Genomic DNA, 25,281 nt, shown 5'->3' with positions numbered 1-25,281 from the left:
GTTGGCGGCATCACTGGCTCCTGCTGGAGGGAGTTCCACAGTTTCTGTGCTGCATTTAAAAGTGCTTCCTTTCAAAACAAAAAATTATGGAAAAGTGGGCTAGACATAAGATAGATATTCAACAATACAGTCAAGGTTCACTATCTATGCTAGCATTCGATTGGCGTTGGAGAGAGACTGAGTTGAGAAATAAGACCAAGGGTACATATTGATATAGGAATGTATTGGATAAAATGTAAAGAAATATACAATAATAAGAGTACATTCATTTGTAAAAAAAGGAGTATACAACGGGATAGACAGGAAGTCCAAAGTGTTGGTACATATATGATTTTGGAAAAGTTCTTTGTCCTTGTTTTTTCTTTTTCCTTCTTTTCCTTTCTTAGTATATAAACTTTGTATACATGTTGAAAATTATAGTATAATAAGCCTTGTGATATAATATGATAATGTTTACTGATGTAACATAAGAACTTTAATAAATAAATAAAATTCTAAATAAATTAAAAAAAATAAAAGTACTTCCTTTTGTCTGTCCTGAATCTTCCAACCTTCAGTGGATGTCTGCGAGTTCTAGCATTATGAGAGAGGGGGGAAATGCTTTCCCTTACCGCTTTCTCCAGGCCATGAATAGTTTTGTGAATTTCTATCATGCCACCTCTTACTTGCTCTTTGTCTAAACTAAAAAGTCCCATTGCTAATTACTCATAAAATGGTCTGTATTGTTATTAGACCACATTTCTAATGCCAAGAAATTCTATGCCATTCGCAGAAAGTATGCAGCTTTCAGGGGAACTTTTCAGGGGCAAGACAATTTTTGCAGTGGGTTTTTCATGTAGGACAGGAAGAAAGAGGCCCTTGTGCTTCCTGTACCTTGTGCATCTTTGGGGAAGACCCTTGGCTCATTTGTAGAATACTTGCTGGTGCTGTGCACTCAGAAGGCCCCATGTACAATTCTTGACATCACGGGTAGCATTGGGAATATCCTGTGCCTCAGACCCTGGAGAATCATTGCCACTAATTGTAGACAGTACTGAGTTAAATAGACCAATGGTCTGATCTGATATAAGGCAGCTTCCTGAGTCCCTATCTCTGCGCTCTGAATCATCTAATCTGAAATCATAGCAGAGATGAGGCGAAGCCCAATCCTGTAATCAGGACACAATCCCTCAGTTTGCTGCAGTGCTTGGAATGAATAATAGAGTCATAGATTTGTGGAGTTGGAAGGAACCCTGCGGATCTTGCCCAACCACCTGCCAAGCAGGAATCTCAGCTAAAGAATCCATGACAGATGGCCATCCAACCTCTTCTTAAAAACCTCTAATGAAGGTCCATCACTTTACAAAGTTCCACTGTCAAACGGCTCTTAATATCAGAAGGTTATTCCTTAGGTTTAGTCAAAATTCCCTTTCTTGTAATTTGAATCCAACGGTTCAGGTCCTCCCCTCTGGAGCAGCAGAAAACAAGCTTGCGCCATCTGTCTTGTGACAGATATTTGAGGATGACTATCACATGTCCTCTGAGTCTGCTCTTTTCCAGGCTAAACATACCCAACTCCCTCAACCGTTCCTCATATGGCTTGGTTTCCAGACCCTTGATCATCTTGGTCGCCCTCCTTGGCACACGTTCCAGCTTGTCAGAACGGGAGACAGGACTACAAGGGTGGCCTGACCAATTTACCCAATTAATTAAAAAAGCTTTGAACTAAAAGCAGTTCCCACCAGCTAGAACATGAACTAAGTCCATTTTGAGGTAGAACTTTGTACTTGAAGATGAACTAGAAACCGTTCATTTTCTTACTTTTTTTTAATAAAAAAAATACTCTTTATATTCTTTCGACCTTTAAGCTCAAAGAATGTTACTGCTGGGGAAAATGAAAGTAACGCTTCACATTCCACTGTGTAGGCGTTTTGATGTTTCCTCAGTCTTAAACGTATTTTACACTTCACCGCAAATGCTCATAACATTCTGAAAGCTGAAAAGACATTGCTGAGGAACATTTGAACAAACCGTGAATTGAACTGTGAACTGGACACGAACCAAACCCATTCATTTTGTAACAGGACAACCATGAACTGGAGTCAGTTCCATTTGGGACACATTGTACTTGTACGTCAACTACAAATAGTTTCTTATTTTAAAACAAATTTCCAAATTTCCTGTTTTCTGTACCAATATTTTCAGGTCTGAAGCTCCATTCTTCTAATGTAGATGGATGGTAGCAGCTTCCTACCTGTTTGGGGAGGTGCACTGTGGTGTAGATGGTCTGGGGCACATCCTTTTTCGCCTTTGGTCCTCTCCGCTGTTGGGTTTCCGATGGGCAATTCTGTGAGTGGAAGAGAAAGCCGCAACGTTTACTGGTGCCTGTGACATTGTGGGTTGGAATAAATTTAATGAAGAAGAAGAAGAAGAAGAAGAAGAAGAAGAAGAAGAAGAAGAAGAAAGGTGACAAGAGGGATAAGCTGGACATTGTTATGATGGCTTTACCACCAAGGGGGTAAATTATCCCTAAACTATCCGTACTAACTGTTGTATTTTAAAAAGTCAGACTTTCCCCCCTCCAGCCCAAAGAAGTATGTAATCATTGCCTGTTTGCCCTCTGTGATCCGGGAGGAGCATGCAAGGAATTCTGGGATATAAGCCATGGATGTGGCCAGAAATGAAGCCAAAAGTCACTTATAATTTTTTTTAAAAGGCCATGCAGATGTTTATTGAATTTTGGTGACTAAAATATGGTGTGAATGGAAACTCTCAAGTTATGTGGTCTTTTTTTTTTTTTTTTTTTGCAAAGTGGATGCGAGGATTAAAATCCTCATTTGTGGCGCAAAGTAAAATCAGATAAACATCACACATTTCTGAGCTTTTAAGAAGGTGTTTTTAATTTTTTTATAAAATGCCTGTGAAATAGAAACTAACACTTCCCCTACGCACCCCTTAGGAAAGTAAAAATACCTTGAGAGACTGGCTCCACCCACAGTTTCCACTGTTACCCGTTTGTGAGGGTGACTTTTTCAAGAATATGGTATTGATGTAAGCAAATGTGAGAGAATGAGTGTTTCGAAGTCCATGCCTGAGATCTTTCGGAAGCACTGAAGCACCTCCTCCCAGGTCTTCAGTCCTCAAGAGACTAACCCAGCAAAAAGGTGTGAACATATTGCTGGTATTTTAAGCATGATCAACTACTACTGAGTTGTGCTCAGAGCTTATTTGCTTTTGAAACCTTGCCCCCGTTTTGAATTCCATTGTAGCTATCATTTACTACTCATCATATTCACTGTAGGAGGAGGTTGGGGGATGGTGGCACCTAAAGCAGGCATGTCCAACAGGTAGATTCCTGGCCCATTTCCTCCCCCCCCCAAAAAAAAACTTTGGCTTCCTAAAAAAAGCTCAACAACTTTGGTCCGACGATGGGTAGATCACTGCCAGTTTTTTTATACTGTGAGTAGATCACACTCTATTGGGAGGTGGACCTCCCTGGTCTACAGGATCAACAGTGATGGGCAGGACAGGATGTGGGCACTGATACCTTGGAGAGATGCTGCCAGGCAATGATTGGCCTTCACTGACCTGATGCCTTCCAGATGTTTCGGAACACCAACTCTCAACTGCTCTCATTAGGACATTTGGAAGACACCGTTTGGGAAAGACTGGTGTCTACAAGACTGAGCTCAGTGAAGCGAGCATGCACCTGATCCAGTTCAAAATAATGTGCTCTGATCATCAGAATGCATTACCCTTCAGTGCATTCACACCCATTCTTTTGAACCTGGTACACATGAAGTTACCAACAATCTGCTGGTTTAATTCTGAAATGCTGTGCTTTGAAGCAGTTCTAAAGCCAGTTTCGCTCTCGTTTCAAAAGTGTTTGAGTGGTGAATCCCAGGAGTATAAAGTTGGAACTGTTTCCTGGGGATGGTGGTCCTACATTTCTGGCGTCAGGGGTGGTTGGGTCATGGAGGAGCACCCTACACGACCCACCTACCCACCACCTGCCTACTGCAATCCTACCTGTGTCTGCTCAGAAGAGAGCCCCATTGGAATTCGATGGGGCTTACTCACTGGTAGGTAGGACTGAAACAACGGGGAGGGGGAAGACATGCTAATCTCTGCTCACCAGTCTCTGCAAACAAGAATGTGGGGAGGGGGGTGTCGATCTGTCTCCTTTCACTCACTTTGAGAAGAAGCAAAGCTGGGATCTCCAAGCAGGTACAGTGGAACTCATGAGCAACCCTCCCACAATGGCTATGCTCCACCTCCATGTTCAGAGGCAGCAATGCTTCTGGAAACCAGCTGCTAGCAAACTGCAGGAGGGGAAATTGCTCTTGTGGGTTTCCCACAGTCATCTGTTTGGCCACCGTGAGAACAGGATGCTGGACCAAGTGAGCATCTGGCCAGTGGCTCACCTCTGATGGTGGAGGGAGAGCATAGCCATTGTGGCTAGTAGACATCAATAGCTTCCTCTTCCACAAATTTGTGCAATTCTCTTTTAAAACCAGGCAATGTGTGTGCGTGTGTGCACCAGTCAGAAGAGGAGCTAAGAAAGAGTTTAAGCTGCAGCTCTGTAATGTGTTCACATAGACTTGTCCTCTCTTAAAAAGTAAAGGTAAAGGGACCCCTGACCATTAGGTCCAGTCGTGGCCGACTCTGGGGTTGCGGCGCTCATCTCGCTTTATTGGCTGAGGGAGCCGGCATACAGCTTCCGGGTCATGTGGCCAGCATGACTAAGCCGCTTCTGTTGAACCAGAGCAGCGCACGGAAATGCTGTTTACCTTCCCGCTGGAGCGGTACCTATTTATCTACTTACACTTTTTGGTGTGCTTCCAAACTGCTAGGTTGGCAGGAGCAGGGACTGAGCAACGGGAGCTCACCCCGTCGTGGGGATTCAAACCGCCAACCTTCTGATCGGCAAGCCTAGGCTCTGTGGTTTAACCCACAGTGCCACCCACGTCCCTTGTCCTCTCTTACTAGGGAGTAAATCCCAAGGTGCTCTTGGCTGCAGCCACAGGAAGATGATCACTAGGGGAGTTGTTGAGGTGAAACATGGACAGACAGTAGGCCAGAGGAAACACATCAAACCATGATGCTGTGTACCACGATTTGCAAAATCAAATGGAAATGCTGACAGGAAAAACAGCCTTGCTTATATTTTAACCCTCTAACGTGTACATACCACTTGAGTGGAAAATCCCTCCGTGGCTCAGTTGGCTCAATGGAACTTACCTGGGGAATGTTTTCAATTTGAGAATAAACAGTGTGGCACTCTTTGGATTCTGCAAAGAGAAATCATGTATGTTAACTGAATGGGCCTCCACCCCATTCAGATATGCTTTAATTATGATTCTTCTTATAGCCCTTCCAAGGAGCTCACAAATTCTAATTACTACAGTAATTGTCTAGTCTCTAGGCAGATAGGTCTCTCTTTCTGGCCACCTTTGTTGTTTGGTCTTGCAAATGAAAGAGGATAGATCTGCCCAAGAGAAAGTCATTTTCTTTTCTTTTCTCTGTATTTCTGGAGGACTTTCATCAGTGAATTTGGAGTTGTCAGCTCAGGCACTGGCTATTGATTAATGTGTTGATAATCCATTAGAAAATGTATCTTAAGATTTAGTTTTTAAAATGCTATTAAACGCCAGGAAACAGGAGCACAGGAGAAACATCAAGAAGCAGATTAGTTCTTGCAAAAAAGAAAAATTGCAAAAATGTTAAATGTAAGCAGAAAGAGCCAATCAATAAGCTTTGCAGTTTAATCATATATATATTTATTTCACACACACACACAATCATAAAACAGCGAAGGAACATAAATGCGAAATCCTCCATAAGAGATTGTTTATGTTGCAGATGTAAACCAGTTTAAAATCCTCCATCACTGTTATAGACATAAACCAATGAATCCTGGGAACTGTAGTTTCGTTGAATGGTCAGGCACCTTTCATAAAAAGGCCTCAGCAAATCTAACTACAGGTCCCAGGGTCTTTTCAATGAAACCAAAATCATTTAAATCAACTTTAAATTTGTGGTAGAGAGAGAAAAGGTATTTTGTTCTAGAACCTACAAACATGTCTGCAGCAATCTGTTGCTTCTTGTCAAGAAAAACAAGAGAAAAGAGCAATCATTTCCAGAATAGTAGTTTTAGGGTGTTTATACTGTACAAAATTCATAGCTTTCAGTCAAAAAGCCTGGCAGCAATGGACTTTCTCTGGGTTTTCCCTCTATAAAGTTCACATTCTTCATAAAACTGCATTATTTACATCACTGCAAAGATTGTTCACTTTTACTATAGATCTGAGTGTCTAGTCTTTTCTTCTTACTGAAGTTTCTGTACATTCCAAATTAATGTTCGCTTTTGTTAATCAAGCGTTTTGTATTGCCATTTGTTTTAATTTCTGCCTTTGCTCTGTATTCACACTTTCTACTTCTCTCTCCCCCCCCCCCCCGTTTCCTTGAGAGCATCTGCCTCCATTGGTCCCATTAACCCATACTTGGATTCTGTTCCTGGAAGGCAGACGCTGTATTTTCATCTCTACATGTGTTTTACCAAGAGGAGGGCAAAATTGTTCCAGGTCTCATTTTAAGGCAATGGAGGAACTCTCGCAGGCACCTACTGGACAACACCTGTAGCATCACAAATAGCAAGTCATGTGGGTTGCATCCAATGTTAGCCATACTCAGTGTAAACCTATTCAAATTAAGGGACCTAAGTTACTCATGCCCATTAATTTTTATGGGCCTACTCTATGTAGAACCCATGGATATCACCCACCTTGCTTGCACGATGTTTGGTTTAAAAAGACTTCTTTTACTTGTACTTTACTTTTAGTATTAGTCCTTTCTAAGCAGAGCACTTCTTCATTTATCATCATCATCATCATTATTAAAATTTTCACTGCATAGGATGGCAAACCACAAAGTAGCAAAACAATACAATTGACAATAAAATAAAAACTTATTTAAATCATTTAAAAAACACTAATAAGATGTAAAAAAAAAACATTTTAAAACAATAAGCACTCATGACATATCACCTTTCCAGGTAAAAAAATACCCAAACATTTCTCTAGAAATTAAGTACGTAGGTAATTTTTTTCTCTTTCTTTCCTCTCCTTCACATCCCAGAGCCCTGAAGCACACATACTCAGGAGTCACTGTGTGAGAGGAATGCAAGTATGGATTCTCCCCATTGTACATTCTCAACATATGAACTGAATTGTAGAGTTGGAAGGGGCCATTTGGGCCACCCCTAACGGTCCAACCTCCTGCATTGCAGGAATCCTTTGCTCAATGTGGGGTTCAAACTCACAACCCTGAGATTAAGAGTCTCATGCTCTACCAACTGAGCCATCCCAGGAATGACCAAAAACAACTAAGAAGAACATTGGAGAATGGGGCTGAACCTGCAACCTTGGCGTTATCAGCACCATGCTCTAGCCAACTGAGCTATCCAGTTGATGGCAAAAGACAAGAGGGAATCAGTTGCCAAGTGTGAAATTCTGTCAGTTTCCAGTTTTCCCTTGTCAGTTCTAATGAGAGGCAAAGAGCCTTCAGCTAATGTGTAAGAGGCCAGGAAGCTTGCGTTTGTGTGTGTACTGAGTGGTGATCCTGGCCCAAGGAGAGTATAAGACCCTCTCGGATGGGGCATAACTGGGCAGATTAGGGAACAGAGCTGTCATCTGATTAAAGGACTCTTTAGTTGATTAATCATGTTAGTTGCTTATTGTCAAGAAAAACAAAAGAGCAATCACTTCCAGAATAGTGGTTAGTTGATTAATCAAATGAGGTTTCATTAAATCTGCAAATAAATAGAACACTACTGAAAGCGGGGAAAGCCGTTGCCATTAGAGGACGCGCACACACGTCTCAAAAGTGTTGCCACCTTAGCAGAGGCCTTCCCATGTGTGCAGGGAGAGAGGGAAGGCAAGAGGGGATGCCAATTCTAAGGTGTTCTTGTACAGCGTTGGTTCAAAATGATCAGATATCCAATTAATTTAGGGCACTTTTGAAGCTGACCCGTAGACTTTTTAAACTGGTTAATCTAACCGATTAACTGGCAAAATGCTGCAGCCTGAATAAGGAGGGCTGGTAGTCAGCGGACAGTGTAGTCGCACACCAGCCAGGACCCACAGCAGAGATAAGTGTCACACTCCACTTCAAGGAAGAAATGGGTGATTCCCTCAGAAACCCAGTGAAAGCATAGGTACTGGGGCAGGGAGGGGGGAGGGAAGGAGCAGGGCACCATCTGTTGCATTTTAACATGGTTGTTGCCATTAACAATAAAAAAATTTCCAACTTCTCCTCACAACAACCCTGTGAGGTAGGTTAGCTGAAAGATACCGAATGGCGCAATGTGAGCAGAGGGGTGATTTGAACCTGGTTTCCCTAGCCCTAGTTCAACACTGTGACTGGCAGGTTTAACAGGAGCCCAAGAGAGTCACACTCAGCTCCTGCCAGTGGGACGGCAAAAGGAGAAGGGGGTGCGTGCTGTGAGGGAGCAAGGGAGCACCGAGTCAGACAGGGAAGGTGGCAGCGGGGTGGTGGGGACATCCTGTTTCAAACAGTGTGCAGAAACTCGTAGCCGGCTCTGGGGAAAGGCTGGAGGGGTGCGTGTGTGTGCAGAGGGCCCCTCGCCTCACTCAGGGAACTGTAGCACCACCTGCCAAGTAATTAGGAGACATATTTCAACCTAGGATTGAAGGTCTACATCGCAGATCATCACATCTATTAATTGTTCGCTGTCAAAGCTAAAAAGTGTGCTTCGAACTGTCCCACTTGATAGAAACGAGAGCAAGTTTAAACGGACTGGCTGAAGTGTGCAGAGACCAGTTGCAAAAGCCTGCTGCAAAAACCTAAGAAGTTGGCTGCTGGATCAGGCCAAAGGCCCGTCTAATCCAACACCCTGTTCTCACAGTGGCCAACCAGATGCACATTATGGAAAGCCTGTGAGCAAGCCATGGGTGCGACAGCCCTCCGCCTACTTCCGACCCTCAGCAAGGGGGATTGAGAGACAGGCTGCCTCCAGGAATCTGCTTAATCCCCTCGTAGTAGCCACTAGCCCAATGAAGGACATGAATCAAGTAGGCATTTTGCGGCAAAGTACTATCCTTTGTCTGCCTGTCCTGAATCTTCTGCAAATCTATTTCACATGGGATGACTACAAATTCTAGGATCATGAGAAGAGGAATTACCCACTTTTCCTATAGGGGTGGATGGGCACTGTCAAAGCAGGAAGGGGCGGCTGTTTTACCTGACTGACGTGCAGAATCCAGCTGTTTCCTGTGGGAACCTTTGGAAAGGGGGGAAAAAAACAAAGTGAAAAAGGGGAAGTGAGCAGAACAAAAGCAGGCACAGATGTCTTAATGCTGATCTCCCCTCCCTTCAGCAATTTGCTGCAGGGCTGTTTTTCATGCAGGAGCCTGTGGAATAGCCACTGGTGCCAAGTAGCACTGAGCTTTGTACAACTATCCCTTTGTTGGTAAGTGATGCCAATTGACCAGGGTGAAAGAAAATCCTGCTTGGTCTGCTATCCTATGTTGGACACAGATACCAGCCAGTAAAGCTGTTCACTATCTGCAGAGCAAGGAGATGCAACGGGGAGAGGAGCAAGGTCTGGTAAAAAGAGCTGGCAACCCTAGCAGGGACAGCACTTTCACACTTAGGCAGAAAAGGAGAGGAAGACTTTCCCTGTTCCCCCGGGGACTGTGCCACCCACAAATCCAAGCGCTGATTGTGCCAATCGCAGGGACTTTGCTGATTCCCCTAGTCAGACTGCATATGGGGTCAGCAGGTGGATTGAGATGTATAGAACCAGTTCAAATGTGTGCTGGAAATGCAAAAGGAAGGAATGTACTCTTTATCATATGTGGTGGTCATATGGGGTGGTAAAAGCTTTCTAGGAAATGATATATAATGAATTGGGGGGGGAAATGTTTAAGATAACCTTTGTTAAAAAAAACCCAGAAGCTTTTCTGTTAGGAATCATAGGTGTGGAACTACCAAAAGAAAAGATTGTTTATGTATGCAAACAGCAGCAAGGATGCTCTTAGCCCAGAGATGGAAAGAAGAAAAAGTACTGAGTGGTAGACCAAGCTGGTGGGATATGCCGAAATGGCAAGATTGATGGGAAAGATCAGAAACCAAGAAGACCAAATATTTGTGAAAGACTGGAATAACTTTTAAACATATTTGAGAGACCACTGTAAACAGGTGAAACCATTGGCAGGAATTACAATGACACTTGTAAAGTAACAAGAATTTTGGATGCTATGGATATTTAATAGATGCAGGAATAAAATTTAGAAATGGAACCCAGGGAGGGAGGGAGGGTGGGAGGTCTGAAGGTTCGAGAGAACCTTTTCTTTTTGTTTCTTTTTTCTTTTTGAATTGTTATGCTTGTTAATTTCTATGTAAAAGTATATTGCATATATATAAAAAGAGACTAGCCCAATGTATGGCTGATGGATGTCTACTGCTCTGGGCGCTGATCAAGAGTGGCCTCTCTCAGGGCTACGTCTCTGAGTGGTTTAACAATCAATCCTTCTTCCCAGAGAACTGTATCTCTGTGAGGGCTAGATGACCAACTCTACAATTCTATGATTCTCTTAGTTTAGATTCATTCACTTTTTCAACAAGGAATTTTAAAGAGGTTCAGATAGTTGTGTGAAACCCCTTACCGCTTTTCTTCCACCACACAAAAAGTCCAGCGCAGGCGATTACAACTACCACTGCAAAGATAGACCATATGACCGTAGAGGTGCTGCCAATACGTTTGTCTTCTTAAACAAAAACAAAAAAAACAAACAACAATATAATTTAGTAATTCCAGTAATAATGATAGAATTGCGAAAACATTGCTGAAGCTAATTCACAAGGACTTTGCTAAGCCTACTTAAATTGCATAACTTTTTTTCTGAATAAACCTATTCTTATGTCAGCAACTCATTCACTGTAATAGCTGATCTTTAGCGTATGCTTTAAAAAAATAAAAGAACACCCCCACCACCTCTGATTTAGGCTGACAAAGGAATGTGGCAGATGAAATTAGGTGCTTTTAAATTTGAAATTAGAAGTGCTTTTTTAAAAAAAATGTTTAGGGTACTCTCATTTTTCTACTCATATTGAAATACTGCCCCTCAATGAGGCCAAACTTAGATTCACAAAATGTTTAGGAGTATGCGCACCCCTCCATCCCTCCAGAAAAAAGCACTGAATAAAAGTAAATAACTGCCATACAAAGAAGGAAAACTTATTCTAAAAAATATGCTGTGACATCTCAAACCTTTGACAGCACCTTTGGATTATAGCCCAACACCCCCAGTCTACAAAGGGCCCACCTTTTGGCGCCATTTAGCAAAGGTGCCATTTTGCAAAGGTGCCAACATTTTTTTACTGGAAGTCTTTAAAAAAGTATTATTGTACTATAGAGTACACATAATGACATTTAATACATAAAATAACACAGCTGTGGAACAAGAAAATAACATCCATTGTGAAGGGAGAAATCGCCTTTGCTTTTAAATGCTTCATGACACACAAAAACTTGGGGCAGGTGAACCCTGCCCAGGTACAGGTGAATCTGTGGATTATGGTTTCTCTCAATTTCTTCTTTTTCCAATCTTTTGTTTTGCCCCATAGCAATAATTTTAAAAACTGCAGTGCATAAGCATTTGTGTGCATTTTAGGGCACATCAGTCCTACTATATGTATTTTTGTACACAATTTGGCCCAGTATACACATTTTTGTCTTGTTATGGAATAATACCCTGGGTCCCTTACAAGCCTGTGATCATGTGTATGGGAAGCTAGAATCTATAGGTGGAACCTTGCTGAAACCTGTCAGGCCAGTTCCTTTGCATCTTTAAAAAGTGAGCTCCGTTGCCATAGAGACAAATGGGTGGGCTTTCCCCCACTGTACCTGGCTGAATGCCAGATCATCCTTGGATGGAGGGGGCTATGTTTGGGAGAGTTGTGTGTGTGAGTTGGCTGATGCTGGTATCTAGAGACATGTCTTGCTCTGTGTTGGACTTTGGGGGTCCCCTGAAACCCTAATGCATAGCTGTCAAAGTTTTCCTTTTTTTTAAAGGGAAATTCCCTTATTCCGAATAGGATTCCTTGCAAGAAAATGGAAAAGTTGACAGCTATGCCCTAATGAGGAAGCAAGATCTGTTGTGAGGTTAATGCTGTAAGCCACTCTTGCCTATGCTCAGGTTGTATAGATGTGTAAATAGAACCATATATCCTAAAGATACCACCATTTGTAGCAGGCTTTCTGGCGGTATGGAATGCCCACTGACATCGCCTGCTAACCTTGCAAGCACACAGAGGAAGAAGGTCCATGGATCATCTTTCTCTAGGCATGCAGGGTAAGAATAGGCACAAAGAACATACTGCAAATGGTTTGGGGGCATGCAACAGATTCTGCTAGGGCAACACTGCACATGATGTTAAATGTGCTATCCTATCATTATAGGTTGGGGAGAGTCAGTCTGAACGAGATCCACAAGTCCCTTCCAAACCTGTGATCCCACAATTGTCAGATTAAAATCTATAAGGCAAAACCTGGTGAACTGGTCTGGCTACTTCCTTTGTTAATGGAATGGCTTTGCCTGGTGAATTAAGTACTGCCATTTACATGTTCAAAGAGGGTGTCGTAGAGATGATTGGGTCAGATGCCATGTCATCCTAAGGATGGAGAACAGCAGGCCAAGGGAGGCTGTGTATGCAAGAGTGAGAGAGAATGGCTGGCTGATGCTGGAAGCTGGAGACACAGGCATGTCTGTTCTTTGCGGGACCCAAAGTTCTGCCTTGAGGCTTCGCTGGAATCCTAATGGGAAAGCAAGATCTGCTGGGGGTGTTGATGTTGCGGATCCCTACATCCTATGCTGAAGTTGCATATATGTGTAAATAAAATCATATATCCCAAAGACACCATGGTTTCCACTGACCTTCATTCCAAGGAAACCAAACCCTGGGTAAGCACAGGAACTCCTGCTTGAAGACTGGGGTGTGTGCAACAGTATTTAATGTAGCATAATAGAGCCTCAGGGGAAACTGGAGATTGAAGGGGGCAATTTGGTGGCGGCAGGTAAGAGTTAATGCTCCCTCCTTTTGAACTAGGTTAGAAGAAGGCTCTTGTCTTACCCGGCCAATGGACACCCTCTTTCTGGTAGTAGCGGTGGTATAGAGAGCCCCATGTGGTATAAGTCACAGAGATGAAGAAGAATTACAGTTTGGGAGGGTGGGGGGATGCAACAAGGGACAGAGGGCGGGCACAGAGCTAACTAATCTCCATGGAGGCCACCATCTTGCTGGGTTCACAGTGAGAATCAGAGGGGCTCAGAGTGAGCAACAAGCAGCAGGTGGAACCAATGAGAAGTCAATGGCAAAGAATGTTGACTAATTGGACTGAGGGGGGGAAATGGCAACTGGGTGGGAGGGGGAATGGAATGGAAAGCATGTAGAAAGGGAAGGGAAAGAACGAGACACATAGATACTAGAAAGGGCAGAATGAATCATCTCATTGTCTGGATAGGCCATTTCTTGGTTCATGCTACTAAGTTATTTCTAACTGCATCCCCAGGGATGGAAGTAAGAGCTCCCCATAGAAACAAATGAAGAAATCCTAGAAGAGAGTGGCTTCTGTTATGCACCCCTGCAGTGTAGTTCATACTTAACAGTACAGGTGAGAGTGTTAGAGGTTTGCAACAACCTTAATATATCACTTAATATATTTTAAATCTCCTTGGGACTTTTAAACTAGCATTAAATAATTTTAAAAAACCTAGCCTCTTGCTGCATAATCTTTCATTCTGTAAATGGAGCTACACTGGTATGTGGGTGATTCCTCATGCCTGTTTTGGATGGGACTGCACACCCCCTGAAGGACCAGGCATTTCGGGGGGGGAATTTTTGGGGGAGGGCTCCCGGATATCGTTTTGCCAGTAAAGTCATAAGTAGCCTCATTGGCACAGGGTCCCTATTTCCAGCTACAGAGGTTACTGGACTGGGATAGGCTGGTCACAGTAGCCCATTCACTGTTAACCTAACGGGGAGATTACTATAATGCAGTCAATACATTTATACAGACATAATGGTAGTATAGGGATGCGGGTGGCGCTGTGGGTTAAACCACAGAGCCTAGGACTTGCCGATCAGAAGGTCGGCAGTTCGAATCCCTGCAATGGGGTGAGCTCCCGTTGCTCGGTCCCTGCTCCTGCCAACCTAGCAGTTCGAAAGCACGTCAAAGTGCAAGTAGATAAATAGGTACCGCTCCGGCGGGAAGGTAAACGGCATTTCCGTGTGCTGCTCTGGTTTGCCAGAAGCGGCTTAGTCATGCTGGCCACATGACCCGGAAGCTGTACGCTGGCTCCCTTGGCCAATAAAGTGAGATGAGCGCCGCAACCCCAGGGTCGGTCACGACTGGACCTAATGTGGTAGTATAACAAATACCAGTGATATAAGAGAGAGAGAGAGAAAGGAGATCAGCTCACCCAACTTCAGATTAAACCCAGAGTCTCCGAAACAATTCAGAGCTATAAATCTAACATCCTTGTTCTAATCTGGTTTGGCTACACTTTTACTGCAAAACCGTAGTCTCACTCAAATGAAATTGAACCATTCCTAGGGCATTCCTGCTTCCATTTTTCAACAAGCATTTCAAAAATTTCTCTCATGTCGCTGTATAATGGGGCAAATTAACTGATAATGGATAATATTGGATATTGGTTACTGCAATGTACTCTACATGGAACTTCCCTTGAAGCCCTGTCTTTCTCCAGGGTTCAGCCCCTCCCCTTTCACAGTTCTGAGCAGATAAAGTCTCAGCAGGGCATGTGTTTGTGGAGGGGGGGGAAAGTATCTTATCTCTGGAGCCCACACCCCCCAGAGTGAAGCTGCTGATGTGTGTTTTGCTTTGCTAATATCCTGCTGGAGGACTGTGACCTGCTGCTGCTCAGATGTTTTGGGGTACCAGGTTGGGGAAACCTGCAGGCTAGCTTATCTTTAACCTCTTCTCATATGACTCTTCTCTGCACCCCCCTCCCCGGAACACATGTGGTCCAGCTGTTTGCGCAATGCCAAAATTAGTTTCATGGTATAGCGCAGGGCCTGAGCTCTAAGCTTTATCAGAGATGTGCCTGCTGTTTCCTGAGCATATTAAGGCAGACCAGTTGGCTGCGTTTGACAGATAATATTCTCGGAGGCACTTTTCTGTTTCTTGTACAAGTATTTAACTGTATTCCCCTCCCCCCCCAAAATAAAGTACAACGGACATGCACACACAAAGCACTCCAACACAATGGCTATGCATAAAAGCACAGAAAATAAACCGAAGCTAACTATATTGTTCATTACAGTTTATCCCATCAAATTACAGTATGCCACCTGGCATGACACAAAAGATTCCATGTAAATGTCATCTTGAGGAAGGCATTTATCCATGACCACAAGTTACATTGGCTAGAGATTCTAACTCCTGGCCCCTGTCCTGTATCTAACAACATGTGGCTCACTTGGAGATATTTGCACCCTGTTTTCTGCTCTGGGGACTGACCCCCTTGGGACAGAAGGCAGCACAAGACTTTCCGAACAACAAAGAACAGGGAGTGGAGCTCACCAATCTGCGGGGGGGACCACATCCCAGGTGTCGTCGCTTGGTGCTCTGCACGAGCCGATGGGACAGGAAGCGAGTGCGAGAGAGCAGATTGGAAAGAGAGATCAGGCAAATTGGCAAAGATCTGGAAAAAGAGTTCTGTGCATTTTGCACCGGAAAACTGCCTTTGGAAGGAACGTTACTGTTCCATTGAAGGATATGCTGATCAGCAATTTGAGCTCTTGGGATTTCTGCTAGGGCCTTAGAGAATGCCTGACTTCCCCCACTGCAATAAAAGCCATAAAATGTTGGGGGTTTTTTGTTTCTGACTACTAGTCAGCCTAAAGCCTAGACCTAACCCGGTCTCAGGGTCCTCAGAGAATGAACCAGGCAGGACCTCCTGGAATCAGTGTGAAGAGCAGGGAGTTGTCAAACTGTAGAGGCAGCCCTCAGACCTTGAAAACATTGGTGCAAAAAAATGCAGGCTTAAGAGCATTGATGTAGCAGGTTTCTACAGACCCAGAGTTGTTGTGTAGCTAGCAAATATGGGGTCTACACATAAGTAAGCCTCTACACAGATTCACACAGTCCTTCCCTGTCCTTCATCTAGGCAAGCAAGGCCACATTCACATCATACATATAAAGCATGCAATAGCCATGGCTTCCCCTGAAGCATTCTGGGAGCTGCATTTCGTTGAGGGCACTGAGCGCTGTGGGGAAGGCCCTTATTCCTCTCACAGAGCTATGCTTTTGTGTGGTGGTTTAAGTGCCAATCCCTCTTCATGGGGAACTGTGGAATTGTAGCTATGGGAGAGGAATTGGGGCCTCCTAACAACCCTCAACACCCTTCACAAACAACAGCTCCCTGAATGCTTGGGGGTGGGCGGGCAGGAAGCCATGACTGTTTAAGGTGGCATGGTGTGAATGTGGCCCAAGAAGCACCATTGAAGGGCACGTTTCAGTCCCTCGAGGATGATGCAAAGCAGGGCTAGCAAAGGATGTGGCCTGGGGAAGAAGGGGTGGTTTGGGTGGTTTTGTGTGGGGAGGTTCCTAAGGGCTTGGTAGAGAGGCTTGTGTCTGCACTTGGCCCCCAGGCCTGAAAGGGCCCATCTTAGGTAGACATCCTGTGTTCTATTGGCTGCATTATTTCCATCTGCAGGTGGAGTCGCAGCGTTCGCAGCTCTTCTGTAACTTAAGAAAATAAGCCCCTTAATCGTATTCAATAGCCTGTCGAGTAGAGCCGTCACAGCCAAGCTTCTGTTTGTGGGAAGGGGCCTTTATAAAGGGGTATGCATGAATCATGTGTAAACCCCCCACCCTCCATTGCAGGTAGCACAGATATAATATCCGCTCACAGGGAGTAGACAGCTAGTGAGTTTGTTCACTCTTGCATGCATGACACATACACACACAAATTTGTGTGAGCATGACTGTAAAACACCCACACTTCCTTCCGTTTTCAGCGTAATCGCCTTGCTTGGTTTAGCTGAGCTACTTGAGTCTTAGATGAGCCTGTTTATGCTTTATCGAACCCTGGCTGCTCCCACTGCTTAGGCCCCAAGGCAACCCAACAGGTGGAAGTGGTGGGGGCACTGATCTGCCCCCTTTGTGCCCTGATGAAGCTGAATCTCACTCACTCGCAAGCTACACCGAACACTTATTTCCCTGTAGTGCTCTTGAGTGTTCCGTTCTCTTTATTTTGGTATTTTACAGACATTTCATGGGTGGGTGTGAAGTGGTTTCTCTAACTATTTGGCTGTCAATTTACTAGGTCTTCTTGTAGTGAGGACACATTACTCCCTAATCCGTGCTTAGTGAGAGAGGCTTTATCCTCCATCTTTACCTTTGGCAGGGGGAGGGAAGTTTTGTGGGAAATTTGGTATCCCCCATGAGCAGTGGACTCCCATTTGTTAGAGGCTTTGAAACAGAGGCTGGATCAGTACCTATTACAGCTTTGTCACAGTGCACCAGTGTCCTGCACCAACAGGAATTGAACCAAATGGTATTCTGTGATTCTACAAATGAAATAACTCCAAATGATTCCCCATACGGAGATTCTGACCAATTATTCCTTTCAAATTTTTTTTAAAGCAAGTTTCTAGTCCTTAATGTTGTAGGTGTGGGCAAAGGCCTGGTGAAATCAGACTAGTTAAGATAAAAGCTAAATGAATTATGCAAATGCTAGCACTGCAATACAATATTTTTGTCATTGTCATGTTGCAGAATTATTATTGCTGTGGGGTTTCTTTTTATAAGCTAAAACAGCCAAATCCCTTCAAGGGTGAAATGTTTCACAATGGAGGTTTTGCTACCTTCCCTGTGTCCTCAGTCCTCCCAGCTGGGTCACCTTCAAACAGGTTTGTAAAACTAAGCATGACTCTACATAGAAAAAGAATGGAGAGCTGTCTTTCTAGGCCTCTTTTAAATAGATAAAAAGTTTACCACTGCAAATTTCTTGTTAGTACATCTCAACATTTCTAATTCCACAAAAACCAGTTGGGAGGTTTTGCTACATTTTCTGAGTCTTTGCCCCCATCAGACTTGCCTTTGCCCTGCTGCTTTCTCTGAGGAAACTTGATCTTTATTAATGAATTATAGCAGCCCCCAATCAGATTTTCTCCAGATTAACATTTGCTCCAATTTATTGCTAAAGAGTAGGGTTTCCAGGTGATAGCAGCTGGGTAAGGGCAAAACTGGATCCGTGCCTAGACTGCATGGGAGAAGTGGAAAACAGCTCTGATTCCTATTTCTAGGCAGAGGACAAGCACAGGTCTGGATCAGCATGTCATCAACAAAAGGACTGCAAGACTAGCTTAAATAGAGGCATAATTCTGCCAAGAGAAAAATGAAGAGCAAATCTTACCAGTGCTGCAAATTTTCAGGAAAGACACTGTCTTGGATGCATTGCTAACAGGGTTCTCTACATTGCAAGTGAAGTTCAAATCATTGCCTTCTAAATTGTGCCAGGTGACAAGAGATCTCCCGGTGGATTCACTCATGCTGGCTGGGGCCCAGCTGAACGTGGCATCATCTTCCCAGCTGCCTGCAGAGCAGTTCAGCTGCAGAGTTCCATTCCCACCACGATAACCTTTTCGGTCACAGACGATCTCCAGGTCAGCCTCCAATAAACTCTCTGAACAGGAAGGGAGAGAGACATGGTATACAAAACAGCAATAATTAGCAGAAAGGCAAATGAGGCAGCTGCAAATAAATGGAAAGGGAAGAAAAAACAGCAGCAAAAGCATAAGAAAAGTTTTTATTTAAAACGGAAATAAGCAACAAAACATGAGGGATTATTTCCTTCCCTACAGACTCCCTTGAAGATCAGTAGAGACTCTATATGTACTTCCATTGATTTCAAACATTGTGTGTGTCTGGCCCAGGATGGGGCGTTCTTTGCGCTGGACCTCGAGCTATGGAATTCCCTCCCTGCCTGGATATAGATTTTCTATCAAATGCTCAACACACCCCTCTTTACCTTGGCCTCTGACACCTCATATATATTTCAGGCCGTCCTAATCTGCTACATTTAAATTGTTTTACTTGATTTTAAAACCTTGTAATCTGACTTGGGGCCTTATGGTAATGGGCAGGAAATAAATACAATATAATATGCCTGGCAGAGTGGGAATTCTATGCCAAAGATATCCCACACTGTGGTTTTCTTTAATTCTCCTTGCATCTGGTCATCAGCACATGAGGCCTCATCAGTGCAGAAGGACCCTGGTGTGGAGGCAGACGCAAAATTATTTTCACAGGTTCAGGGACTGAAGGAGATATGCTCTATTACCGTTTGTGACTCTACATGAAAGACAGTTCAAGGCTTAAGATGCTTTGATCATTTCAGGCTAAACATTTCAGGCACCATCCTGGGTGCCTGAGATGTTTAGAATACTTACTATATACCATCAGGGTAAAGGTTTCACTTATTGGATCTTTGTCTTCAGCTATCCAGATCTGTGCTTTGTATGTGCCAGAATCCTCTTGACTTAGATTATTGATTTCTAACCTCTTGCAGTTCTCAGAGACACTCAGCCGCCCTTTATATGCTAAAAGTTGGTCAATGAGTTCACATTTCTGTTCTGGATCCTTTCGTGGAATCGCTACCACAAAAATCGGAAAAGCTTGCATTTCCTTAACCCAGGAAATCTTTTTAAATTGTTCTGAAGTGTTCAGCAGGAAAGTTGCAGATTGTCCAAGAATTCCTTTCTTTTCTTCACCAGAGGAACCTGTATGGTCAAGAAAATGAAGGAAGAAATGGTCAAGAAACACTGAAAGCTACCTCATGTTAGGGTTACCAGACGTCCCCGGATTGCAAATCTGTCTCTGGACAAATTCCGTCCCCAGATTTGCAAATCTGTCCCCGCGAAATGTGGCGGCAGCAGCCTCAGCAGCCCGGAGCCAGCCTGGTAGCACAGTTGGCTCTGGCTGGCTTCAGGAGCTGCTCGCTGCCTGCTGCCGTGGCACCCACCATATTTCCTCTCCAGAAGTCCCCATATGATGTGTCTTGTGTTTCCGGAGAGGAAAAATGACGGGCGCCACGGCAGCAGGCAGCTCCTGATTGAACTTGGGACCTTTTGCATGTAAAGCAAATCCTTTACTACTGAGCCACAGCCCTTTCCCAATTGTACCACACTGTCCCAGTGACCCACTTCAGCTTCTGAAAGCAGATTCCCTGAAAAATCTTCTGGGTACTTATCTGCCTGGTCTCTTGAGTTGAAGATTTCTTGCTTTCACTCTCCCTACGGGGTTAATGTACATTTGACAGAGAGGGCTTTCCAGGCAATATAATTATTGTTATAGGATTGGGAGCTTGTCTTGGTATGGTATTGTTGCACACCACCCAAATCTCTGAGCGGTGCTCCCCACTCCCAGATAACCTGAGACAGGGTGGGCAATCTGGCCCTCCAGACTCAAGCCTATGGTCATATGAGGGGAACTGAACTCCAGCAATGTCTAGGAGGATTCCCCAGCCCTGTCTCAAGATGTGTGTTCATTGTCTGTGCGGCAGACTGTCCTTGTAGACCCTGAAAGACTCTGTGCCGCCTGCCTTCCAATGGCAGCACCCAGTGATGCCCTCCCAAGGGGGGTGGGGACGGACAGACTGAAATTAATGCAGCCCCACAGCACCCTGAGGCTGAATTTGCCAAAGGCTTTGTGGCGGCACTTGCAGCCTTTGGCCCTCCTTGTCCTTTAAGGCTGTAATCCATGCCTGCTGAAATTGATCACGCCAGTCTTTGAAATAAACATGGAGAGGATTTGAATATTTGCTTGCCTACATTTTCAGGGTGAAAAACTGACTCAAGTGAAGGTTACGATGTTCCCTAATCACCCCACCTTTTCATATTCTTTTCTCCAGTATGCAACCCAACCTGCATTCCGTCCCCCTCTTTTCTTTTCTTTTTTTGGTTAGGGCTTTATTTCACATTCAACCAGGGACCATACAGTGAAGATGTCACATAGTCTTAAAAGTCCACCAGATGTAACGTTGGTTTTTCTTAGTTGGACCCTGAGGGGAAGAATGAATTTGTGCTCCCTCTCCATCCCATGGTTGGAAAGCTGGGGGATGTTTGGGACACCTCTTGGGTTGCCTTCTGGTCACGTAATAAATAAATTGTTGTTTAATCGTGTCCGACTCTTCGTGACTCCATGGACCAGAGCACGCCAGGCACTCCTGTCTTCCACTGCCTAAATAAATTAGGTAAAGGTAAAGGGACCCCTGACCATAAGGTCCAGTTGTGGCCGACTCTGAGGTTGCGGCGCTCATCTCGCTTTATTGGCCAAGGGAGCCGGCATACAGTTTCTGGGTCATGTGGCCAGCATGCCTAAGCTGCTTCTGTCGAACCAGAGCAGTGCACAGAAACACCGTTTACCTTCCTGCCGGAGCGGTACCTATTTATCTACTTGCACTTCGTGCTTTCGAACTGCTAGGTTGGCAGGAGCAGGGACCGAGCAACAGGAGCTCACCCCATCACGGGGATTTGAACTGCTGACAATTCCATAATGAATATCCCAGGCAGACAACAAAAGAAGCAGGCAGGGGGAAGGGTGTGTGTGTGTGTGTGTGTGAGTTCTAAAATCTCATCTTTTGCAAGTTAAAGAGAACTGTTGCTAAATGAGTATGTGATTACACAAAAGTGCTTCTCAACTGGAAACGTATCACTTCCTCCTTGCCCTGTGACAAGAGGAAGCAGCATTCCTGCATTACAAAAGGGATGGTGCAGAAACAATCTAGTTATTTAGACTGCCCAGCACCAATTATAGCACCCCCAGGGCAGTTTCCAGAATATCGTAACAGAAAAAACAATTACAAAAGCAGTAAAAAACAAACAAAACCAGCCTAAGATAGGGATGGGAATCTTTGTGGCCCCAAGGGTCAGATCAGGATCATTCTCATGGACCAAGTTTGACAGGTGGGCAGGGCTGCTCAGCTGCCAATCACATTTTGCAATTATGACACCACATGAGTGGCAGGTGGGTGGGGCGTCCATCTGTCAAAATCCCTTGTGCTGTTCTGCACGTCTCCCTGTGTACTACACACTGTACTACACACATGTTCCACTTTACAAACACAATGCATTCCCTGGAAATTGCTCGTTAGCTGAGCATGTGTCTAATGAGTCAATGATTTCCATCTGCCTAGCCAGTCAACAATTTCCACTGACAAAAATTTCTGATGTGTTCTCAACCACAGAAGCTGTGGGTATTAACTCCTTGTTTTTGGATAAGTGAATTTTTGCAAAGTGGGTGTTTTTTTAAAGAAGCAGTTATCTAGGGTTTCGGGAAAGAGTCTCCCACAACCCTCCCTGGAGATGCTGGGGACTGACCTTGAGCCTTTGCTTGCACTCTACCATTGATAATGTTGTTATAATTATTCCTACCTTATAGGGTTGTTGCAAGTTTTATTGAGATAACGCAGAAAACTGTTTAAATACTCAATACAGTGCTATATGGGAGTTAAGCATCTAGGCAACTGTTCTGATCATAAGAGAAGGGATTCATTGTTTTATTGGATCAGATTGTATTGTGGGCACAGTTTGGAATCCACCCGTTCGCCCTTTCAGTGGGTTCTTCGAGTTTTTTTACCTGCTTGGGTCTAAAACTTAACATCTCTTGAATTCACCAAGATGAAAGCTGACTCAAAAGCCACCTGAAAGAGCTTTCCTCAAGCATCAGGTCAATATATAACACCCTGAATGTACAAATGCCACAATAATTGGAAGAAAAATCACTATGAAAGTTAAAATGAACTCTCCTAAGATTCCAATTCACTGCAAGCAGACAGAAAAGGTTTAAATAATCTTGTAAATGTTGTTAAGAATTTGTTGCCAACACAGATAAGATGATGATTTTTATCATTCCTGCAATATAGTGCAGCAAATACACAATTGTGACCCTTTGCTAGCACTCTCCAAATAGCAATGCTTGGGTGAAATTGCAGAACCTTTCTGAGCATTTTGGTGCATGAAATGCCTTTACTGCTGATTCAGCTTAAACCAAATATACTGCCTGGACTTCCTTTCTTAGGGCAAAACATTTATACTGCCCAGCCTTCAAGTCTCAAGAAATGGATACTCTACATATATGAAAGAGGCTATTCAGAAGTACCCCAAAAGTACAAAAAAAGACAACCTGATCACTTTTAACTAGCGAAGGCTTGCTATTTCTTCATCCACACACCCTAGTTCTCTACTTGTGCAATCGAACTCTCCAGTGGCACATTGCCTGGACATTTTTGGAGGCATTCACTCAAGCACCAAGGAACCAAGGAAGGCCTGGGACAAGTTGCCCTAGTTGCAGGCATCTATTATTTCTTATGCTCAGCACAAAACTCCTCTTGCTGCAAACTCTGCTCCCTGAGCTTTGACACAGCCTCTTCAGCTACAAGACATTGGCCCTCAGTCGGTGCAGTGCAATCGCTTTGAGGTTTCCTCCTCACAATTAGTAAAGGTAAAGGTACCCCTGCCCGTACGGGCCAGTCTTGCCAGACTCTAGGGTTGTGCGCTCATCTCACTCTAAAGGCCGGGAGCCAGCGCTGTCCGAAGACACTTTCGGGTCACGTGGCCAGCGTGTCAAGCTGCATCTGGCGAGCCAGCGCAGCACACGGAAACACCGTTTATCTTCCCGCTGGTAAGCGGCCCCTATTTACCTACTTGCACCCGGAGGTGCTTTCGAACGGCTAGGTTGGCAGGCGCTGGGACCGAACGACGGACCCCACCGCGGGGATTCGAACCGCCGACCTTTCAATCGGCAAGTCCTAGGTGCTGAGGCTTTAACCCACAGCGCCACCCGCGTCCTCCTCACAATTAAGCAGCATATAAATTTTATGGAGTGGGGGGAACTAATCTTTAAGGGACAAAGTATCACCATAAACTGCAGTTTCTCAAGCTGTATCTTCTTCAAATGTCTTCCTTTTTTTAGCTTTGGAAATTACCATTGCCCCCAAAATATGGAACTGTAGCAACCATGTGACTAAGCCTAGCAATTTGGTTTTACTTTTAATATGGTTTTTTTTCCAGCAGTTCCTATATTTTGGTAATCATTCTTTATGACAGGATATCCTTTTTTTGGTAATCCTTAAAAATAATACAGGAGAATTATAAATTTTCTAAAAGGTATCCAGTGGACTTTTTAAAGCCATTGTATTATTATTTATGTATTGCTTATAGTATCTGTTGGCCCTAAGCAATGCTGAGTTCCACTGATTTTTACCTAGTCTAAGAGACAACAAAGTGGACCTTGAAATAGAAACATTTAAAGCTAATTGAAGGACAAGCTGTAGCTCAAAACCCTGGGCAACCACCAAGCTCACCCACGTCCAAGACCGAGCCTAGATGGTTACTTCTACATCATGGGGGGAAATGTCTGTGTCTCTTCAACACAGTTGATATCTGTTACCAGGCAATGAAATGCTGGATTGTGTGACTGGTGGAAAGTATTGTTAAAGACAAAAGAACTGAAATATACTCAGAGCTTAGTACATAACAAGAACCAAACACTTGGCTTCTGCAAGGCAAGTCCTGTCTCACAAGCCTCTTCCATGCGACGGCCCTTCAGATGTCTGAAGATTCCTATCATATCTCCCCTCAGTAGTCTCTTCTCCAGACGAAATATACCCAGCTCCCTCAACCATTCCTCATAAGGCTTGGTTTCCAGACACGTTCCCCTGACCTAGACATTAGACATCTGTTGATGCAGCCTAGAATTATATTAGCTTATTTTGCTGCTGCATCGCACTGGTGACTCATGTTCAGCTTGTGGTCTCTTAAGACCCCCAAATCCTTTGCACATGTACTGCTGTTAAGCTAGGTGTTCCCCACCTTATATTTGTGCATCTGGTTCTTCCTGCCTAAGTGAAAAACCTCACATTTGTCCCTATTGAAATTCATGGTGTTAGTTCTGGCTTGTTCTTCTGCTGCCTTCTACTGCCGCGCTAACAACTGGCGAATTTGGGGCATGTGATAGGAGGGCTGCTAAGCCCATAACAAAGCCATGAAGAGAGAATGTGCCTTAAAGTTCACTCCCAGTCCCTCTGCAGCAAGAAGATTGGAAGGCTGGCACACATGATAACTGTTGAATGATCGTAGCATAACTAGGAAGCTATGCTGTTGTGAATTGTCTTACACACCTTTGTATAAAAGAGCTGTTGTGCCTAGCCCTGACATTTACACACCCAAGCCCCATCCATCAAGCATGGT

At 44.1% G+C, this 25,281-nt stretch overlaps 1 protein-coding gene and 1 long non-coding RNA gene across 3 annotated transcripts in view; one reads left to right on the top strand and one right to left on the bottom strand.

Annotated features, from left to right (window-relative positions):
• Positions 1-25,281, bottom strand: part of LOC310666485 (SLAM family member 5-like) — a 51,469-nt gene that overhangs the window by 4,142 nt on the left and 22,046 nt on the right. The window contains exons 2-8 of one of the 2 annotated variants that reach the window (XM_083417397.1): positions 19,483-19,812; positions 18,447-18,716; positions 15,608-15,652; positions 10,668-10,769; positions 9,242-9,280; positions 5,221-5,270; positions 2,234-2,326 (exon numbers count right to left, since the gene is read on the bottom strand). In XM_083417397.1, the coding sequence (XP_083273523.1) occupies positions 2,234-2,326; positions 5,221-5,270; positions 9,242-9,280; positions 10,668-10,769; positions 15,608-15,652; positions 18,447-18,716; positions 19,483-19,812 (929 nt within the window). The remainder of the gene's footprint in view (positions 1-2,233; positions 2,327-5,220; positions 5,271-9,241; positions 9,281-10,667; positions 10,770-15,607; positions 15,653-18,446; positions 18,717-19,482; positions 19,813-25,281) is intronic. The other variant, XM_083417398.1, reaches the window with a different exon arrangement.
• Positions 2,590-6,498, top strand: LOC310666518. The gene is made up of 2 exons (XR_014505945.1): positions 2,590-3,286; positions 3,387-6,498. It is a non-coding gene; the product is annotated as an uncharacterized lncRNA (long non-coding RNA).

Source organism: Podarcis tiliguerta (genome assembly GCF_965153285.1).
Source record: "Podarcis tiliguerta genome assembly, chromosome: 16".
Lineage (NCBI taxonomy): Eukaryota > Metazoa > Chordata > Lepidosauria > Squamata > Lacertidae > Podarcis > Podarcis tiliguerta.
The sequence above is the reverse complement of the archived record's forward strand: the minus strand, read 5'-3'. Positions and strand labels throughout refer to the sequence as shown.